Source organism: Aspergillus costaricaensis (genome assembly GCF_003184835.1).
Source record: "Aspergillus costaricaensis CBS 115574 unplaced genomic scaffold BO79scaffold_7, whole genome shotgun sequence".
Lineage (NCBI taxonomy): Eukaryota > Fungi > Ascomycota > Eurotiomycetes > Eurotiales > Aspergillaceae > Aspergillus > Aspergillus costaricensis.
The window spans coordinates 330140-337258 of NW_020291807.1; the positions used below are offsets into that span (position 1 = coordinate 330140).

Below are 7119 nucleotides of genomic sequence, written 5' to 3' on the forward strand. Positions count from 1 at the left end.
GGAACTGGGTGAGGGGAAGAAGATAAAAGTCAGATGTCAGAAAGAAGGAGAAATGCAGACACCCGAAGATGGAGGCCAGAAGGGTCCGGAAGGGACTCAATGAGGCCCAGACATGGCTCCCAGGATCGTTATCAAAGCTCGCGGGCGGAGGTGACTAAAAAAGCCTTATCACCGACAAGACACTACTGTCGCCGGTCCACCATTCTGACGGGCCCGATGTCAACCGCAGGACCTTAGAGGTTCAGAAGCAGTCGCTAGTGGACTGACACGAATTGGCTCTGGGTTAGTCGTCGAGTCGGTACCTCTGAGAGGGGAAGTTTGTCGCTAGTGGCACAACTTTGCTGCAGAGAGCAAAGGGAGCTTGGATGCACGAGGCCGATGATAGGCCCCGATGCTTCCCTCTGCTGCAAACACAATTAGGTAAGCACCACCGCCGCCGTCAACGGTGCTGCAGCTACTGCGAGGCTAGAAAGTCTAGATAGACCTATTTCGCGATATATAAATTACTCTACGTAATCCCTCTGATAATAGCTTGTGCTAATGGCGCACACGTATGCAGCTACGGTCCGATTCTTAGACACAAATCCGAATAATTGGGATTATTCAAAACAACGCTACACAGCATATTCTAGCTAGACCGTCCTGTACTATACTCCGTTCTTGAGGCATCATTCATTGGGTATCATAAGACATAAATTGCATAATCTGAAACTCATCACCCCCCCCCCCCCCCATATCAACTCAGACGCTCCAAGAAACCCTGCGCGATTAACCGTTCCACATCCCCTTGCCGCACGTAGAGTTGGCTGTTTTTCGTCAAATTGATCACTCTATATGCAATGTCAGCATTCCGACCCGCCGATCAACAATTCGCGCGAGGGAAAAAAAAGTAGAATCAAATGCCTCACTTACCCATACTCAGTCTGGATCTCCCCCGCATCCTTTAAGACCCTCACGTCTATGAAGAGATCCTTCGGGGGCTCCAGGCTTCCCGTAAGATCAATATCTGTCCATTGTCCCTTATACGCCGCCAGGAGATCGCTATATTGCCGGAAGTACTCTTCTTCTTCCGGACTCAACGAACTGTGGTTCCCACTCGCAGTGCCCATCGCTGCATAACCCCCGCTCCCCTGGCCTGACGCACCTGCAGCCCCTTCGTCTGCAGTCGGTAGCTGCTGTTCGAGCAAATCGACACCATTCCAACATAGCTCCTCGAGCTTCTCGGCGCGAACACGGTGGTAGGCAAGTAGACATCGTTTGTTGCGGCGCATACAGAGGTGATCCACTAGAAGGGCACAGGCGACGGCTGGTTCTTGTGACGGATTGAAACTGCCTTCGAAAGGCCCGAGGAGGTGTGCGACATCACGGTCGAGGTCGCGTACTTCGCGGGCTACAGAACGGACCAGTTCGGTTTGGTAGGGAGGGAGATGGGTGAGAGCCTGAGTGCGCTTGGCATGTTGCACCTATTTGTGGGTTTCGTTAGGACGAGCTATTCATGGAGCCTGGCTTGAAAGAGAAGCACATACAAGCTTATTTCCGTGTTCGCCGTACATGGCGAATGGAGATGACTTCAGAGGAATGCTCCGGCTTTCGGGGGATGTACATGCGCCGTTGGCAGTATATAAGAGTTGTAGTGGGAATTATGCAGACCCGACAAGAATTGACTTCACACTATAAGTGTGTACAACCAATGAGTTGCTATTCAAAGTTATTGAGGTCAGAGGTCAATCTGCCAGGACAGCGTCGCGCGGATCGCTAGGCCGCGCCCGATCGAAGATCTACACGTGACGGACGGCTCGCGTTCCTGCCAAGCCGCCTTCCAACGTGAGATATAGAACCCAAACTTGACATCAGCGAAGATGTTTGAACATGTGCCCTGAACAGCTGATGCCATGGATTATGAGCCAGTGGGAGTTCCCTGGTAGCATCGTTCCATTAGCCATTTGCCAGGTTGTTGATCTATGGAAGAAGCCGAGGCACGAATTTATTGAATGAATTATACTCGTTATATCTTCAATTCCCTCCCTGCCTCAAAACAATAGTTAAGGCGCATCCAATGCAAAATGATCTCCATCAGACTGATCTAGCCTACATTTTAGTAGTACTGATGGAATCATTATATTCTTCAAGTCACCAAATGACTTTGTGAGATATGAGTAGAAATGAATGAGGATGGATGACTATATGAATTTGAGCTAACAGAACGTGAAAGCCCCCCACCGTGGAGAAGAATCTCCGAGTCTCATTTTCTGATGAGCTGTTCAGAAAGCCATTCCCTGCTAAGTCCTCTGGAGCAAGTATCATGACACGGAAGATGCACATAGAAAAGAAGATTATGTCCGACAAAGGGTCGATCAAGCACCCAAGAATAATGCCACCGTAGGCATTTGCAGTATGAATGGCTTTGTCTGTCGCACAATGTGCCTGAAATCTCATGAAAGGGGAGAAGCAGTAGCACAAATCAGAGTCCAAGGATCCTCAAAGGGATAATACAAATAGTATTATCCCGGAAACAACCTCCATTGCTGTCCGGACAGATTTCGATGTAGGAAAGCATAGAAAACCTCGAATTTCCCAGAGATATCACTAGGAAAGGAGGCCCTTCCATACACCAGAAAATGTAACAACGGGTACTCAGCCTAATCACAAAAATGCGCTGTTACGGCCGAGAACTATGCGCCATCATCGCACGTCTTCTGGATCACGCAAAGATCCCTAATGTCCTCTGGAACGAGTACATGCTTTCTGCCTATGGTGCCTTTACGCAAGAGGTAACATTCCATTCCCTATCAGTGTGAACCATCAACACCACTACCACCAACTAACAATCTCCAGCCCCACGACATATCCTTCATCATCCCAAACAGACTGCTCGACGCTGCATACCGAACCCTACAAGCAGCAGGATTCACAACCTGTCCCGAGAGCCACATGGAAAGTTGCTCGCGCTTCCAATGTCCCGAAGACGGCATGATACCAGCAAGACACTTCCATATCGCGAGCTACTGGATTGTTCCCGCACATACATACTACTTAAAACTATACGGACACGCAGAAACCCTTTTCTCATTCCCAGAACCCACTTTGAACGAACCGTCCCGACACGATAAGTACTACATGTCCACCAGGGACGAACGCCTCCCTACTCAGATCGAGCCACTGCACGATGAGAGGCTGATGCTGTACGTCGAGCTCAATGAAAGAGCATATAGAGACCCTTACGAACTGGACAGATATAAAATCAAGATCCCGAACCTCACTATGGCCATTCATGCTCTTATCCTCTTACGCTGTCGAGACGAGGGCTATAATAGCCATTGTGATGATGATTGGTATCGCATGCTATCTTCTATTCGCTGGTATGTTGTCGGTCAGGGTAAAATGCAGATTGACAGGCTGGAAGCGGTCATCCAGCCGATTTGGGATAACTTGGAACAGCAGTATGGGAATCTGTGGTTAAGAGCTCTGCGGAAGAGGCTTAACAGGGAGAACGTCCTGCCGCTTCCTTATGTTGATCGGAATTGTAGGTGCTTTCGCGATTTGGATGAGTGAGTTTTGGTAGATGCTGAACTATATAGCTGCTTTTTTGGCAGATAATACTCGTTATCAGTCAGGGATAGTTCACTTACTCTGCTCCGCTACTTTACGATATCGGGGTCGATATGAATGGTAGTCTATGCTAGGATAAAATGAACGCCTGATACCAATTACCAAGCTTCAAGTATCGCTAAGGTCCACTGACCAATAAGGGTTCAAACCCCTCTCACCTAACTCCTCTCAGGAAGTTAACAGTCAGCTCCGACTAACAACCACACACCTCCATAAGTGTCCCACTCTTGTTCCAGGGCATATATACGTTCTTGTGACCCACAGAGATAGGCAGCCCAGTATTCGAGCAACAAGTATTCATTCCGAAATCCAGTGCTAAGACCTCAAGCCTCTCACTCCAACGTACATCTGCGTTTAGGGCATAATCTCAGCATTGAATACCTATATTCTCCTCCTATATACTGAAGTCCTTAAGAGCTATTAACAAACAACCCCCAAGCCGACGAAGCGAAGCCGCTTCCATATCCTCAAGAAAAAATGTATTCAATCCTAGAACATGTTTCAAAAGATAGGTTAGTAGACAATAGAATGAGTCAATAACAAGGCTCTAACTATGCACTAAAATCAAAACTGAAGATCTCCACGAAATTCACAATGAAACAATCAACGAGTTCAATAGATAGATAAAGATCCAGGTGATCTTCTGACATTGTTACACAGCCCCCATTGACCTATTCAACAACTACCACACACAAGGTAACTAGAACAAGTTGAAAGAAAGCTGGCATTCACAGGTCCTCGCTGAGGGGTACTATTTTAGATAGCGTTGTTCAATGGGGGAGGACAAAGAGATACATATATAGTAGCTGGCGGAAGATGAAACAAGCGGTTTGAATGGGATGCATTGAAGGAAGAGTTATTAGGTATAAGAAAAGAAGGGTGAATACGTGTCTTGGAACAATTGCTTAGTGAGTGAGTGCGTGTGGAGTGTAGGATCAGGGATGTGTTTGGTAACACACTCATTGTAGAGGAAAGGTGTCAATAGAATGGTGTGTTTACAATCTGTATATTCACTGAGATGGTCATTAGTATAAAGATGAATCAGGATATTCCTTTCAATAGCCACTATTCAAGAGACAATGTAAATTGCTATTCATAGACTAATAACACACCGTAATGTTTCAGATATGTTCATTTCTTACGAGAAATATCAGAAGGTCCAATGCATGCCGTAGAGCCCAGATAGAGTCCAGCATACTGAGAAAGCCTCATATTTTCAACACATCATGGGAAATCAAAGAAAAAACAACAATTCAATTGAAAAGTGGTGGTATCCTCCTGTTATCATGCAATGCCCAATTGATCTAATGCATCAAATCCCGTAACTACCATGAGATATGCACAAGAGTGCCAACAAAACTGCCTCCCACAAAGCACATTTCCATATCCATATCAATATCCATTCCTAAAGCATGCCCCATGACCAAAAGAAAGAACCGAAAGTTAGAACCCAGATAAGCAGCGAACGTGAAGTGAACTTAAGACCGATAACCCCGACAACAGAGCGCCGGGCCACATTTAATAAAAATACCCACGCCTTCAACAATAACTCCGCTCCGAGGGGTAAGAAACAAAAAGGTAGACGTCCATCCCAGGTCAAAAAAGAAGATGAACATAACAAGAAAAGAAAGAAAAGATTAGATAGACTTGTATGTGATAGCAGATAAACTGGTGGAGGAGGGTATTCTGAACGTTCCATGAACTGTGTTCGAGATGAGGATTAGTATGTCGTGCCCTGCTGGTTGATCCAGGTGTCAAAATCGCCACCGGTACCATCAAGAGCAGGGTCGGTTTCTAGGGTGTGTATTCCCTGTGAGTAGGTCGTCGCGGTATAAGGGATTGAATAAGGTGCCAAGGAAGACGAGGGAGAGGTGTAGCAGTTGACATTGGAAGAGTCTTGCCACATATTGTGAGAGCTGCCAAAGAGCTGGTTCGGGCTCTGGAGCTCGGTCTGCAGGGTCAAGAGCTGGGGATCCAGTTGTCCATCACCGGGCAACGAGGTGGACGGTTGAAGAAGGTCATGATGTGTGGCGCCGGGTAGAGCAGCCAGTGGAGTGGACGAGGACGTAGCATATTGAATCCCATGCAAGCCAGTCTTCTTGAATCGGACATCCTCTACGTGAGGGATAAGCCCTGCATGAATTGTCTGGTGGAGGTAGTGAGACGGCTCAGAGGAGGGTATCATGCCAGGGTGCGGCCGCCCATGGTTGGCTGCATGCCAGGCAGATGAAGATAGGTAGGTATCCCCAGGTAGATGTAAACCATGGTCAGCAAAGTCAAACGGGGTCGAGTCCCGACTTTCCCAACCACTACTATCAATTTCTGAAGAGCTCGCGGCACGGTTCTGAAGAAAAGCTGAAGTGGATCCAGGGGTGCTGGCCAGTGGACGCTCATCTTCGCTCCCAGCTCGTTTCTTCTTATCTTTCGACGGCGAGAACTTGTAACCAGGATGCGCCTTGAGGTGGTTACTCTTCTCGATATTGGCTAGAAGCTCGTACTTCTGACGAATTTCTGGGGATTCAAGCCTCCAGCTGTCACCCGCTGCTTCGGAAACCACTTGATGATTGTTCTGCGCAAACCATTGCTTTGTCCGGTCCGCATATGCCGATCGATAAAGCATGAAAGAGTTCATGGGCCTGGCAACCTTTCCGTTCCTCTTGGCTACCTCTTGGTGACGAACCTCTATTGACCGATTCACCCAGCGTTCCATGTCTCGAATAGGGATGTTTGTCAAATGCTTGGTCACTTCACTCAGAGGGCCTTCGAGCTCGACTCTTGTGTCCTTTCTATTTCTATTTCTGCGACGCACTCTAGGCGACCTGGCCACCCTTGCCCTCGTCACCTGTCTCTGGGACGGCGGCGAGCTCCATCGTGGTACCGATTCAGAAACTAGGCCCTCGTCTGCAGCAGGGGGAGGCGTGTTAACCTGAAGGCCATTTGTTGCCATCTAAGACGTAATCAGTACTACGGCTCACCTCAGAGACCTGGAAAGTCCAGTATTGGCAAGACTTACCGGGGCTTGCATTGACAGTGATCGAGGATAGTCCCCGGAAGAGACGTACTGCGATGAAGGAGGAGTATACTCCTGAAACACGATTAGCCATTATCATATGAGATAGAGCAAGTTGCGCCTGCTTACCAGAGAGTGTGGTCTGTGTTCGTAAATATCACCAGACGCACGATTCCCATGTAACATAGAACCATAAGGGTCGTGATGCCCATAAGCTTGCTGGAGCGTGCCACAGGAGGTTCGGTGAACTTCTGGTGCAGGGTCTCCATCAGTGGAATGAGGCGGGGAAGGCGGTTGACCGCGAATCATTCTCGCCGTAGCGACAGTTGCCATGGTGCGAGAAAGAGCAAGACGGAGTGAATACAATAGAAAATGACAAGGAGAGATCAAGAGGTTGTGAATCAAAGAGAAAGCTTGAAATGAAGTTTCAAAGGTAGGGACAGCGAGACCTCCAATTTCTGGGTGTAGGAATGAATAGCAAGAAGTATGCGACGGCTGGG

General features: G+C 47.9%; 3 protein-coding genes across 3 annotated transcripts; 1 reads left to right on the forward strand and 2 right to left on the reverse strand.

Moving 5' to 3' along the window:
* Positions 1-736: 736 nt before the first annotated feature.
* BO79DRAFT_285773 (DNA replication protein PSF1) lies at positions 737-1666 on the reverse strand (the record flags this gene model as incomplete). Its single annotated transcript, XM_025688396.1, has 3 exons — positions 1527-1666; positions 913-1463; positions 737-830 (listed from the first exon to the last, which is right to left on the reverse strand). The coding sequence occupies exons 1-3, from the start codon at positions 1551-1553 to the stop codon at positions 737-739; spliced, it is 672 nt and encodes a 223-aa protein (XP_025542302.1). The 5' UTR covers positions 1554-1666.
* A 985-nt stretch (positions 1667-2651) lies between these two features.
* BO79DRAFT_252294 (uncharacterized protein) lies at positions 2652-3552 on the forward strand (the record flags this gene model as incomplete). Its single annotated transcript, XM_025685918.1, has 2 exons — positions 2652-2771; positions 2836-3552. The coding sequence occupies 2 exons, from the start codon at positions 2652-2654 to the stop codon at positions 3550-3552; spliced, it is 837 nt and encodes a 278-aa protein (XP_025542303.1).
* Positions 3553-4879: 1327 nt separating this feature from the next.
* BO79DRAFT_207811 (HMG box protein) lies at positions 4880-7119 on the reverse strand. Its single transcript, XM_025682253.1, has 3 exons — positions 6749-7119; positions 6623-6694; positions 4880-6556 (listed from the first exon to the last, which is right to left on the reverse strand). The coding sequence occupies exons 1-3, from the start codon at positions 6950-6952 to the stop codon at positions 5330-5332; spliced, it is 1503 nt and encodes a 500-aa protein (XP_025542304.1). The 5' UTR covers positions 6953-7119; the 3' UTR covers positions 4880-5329.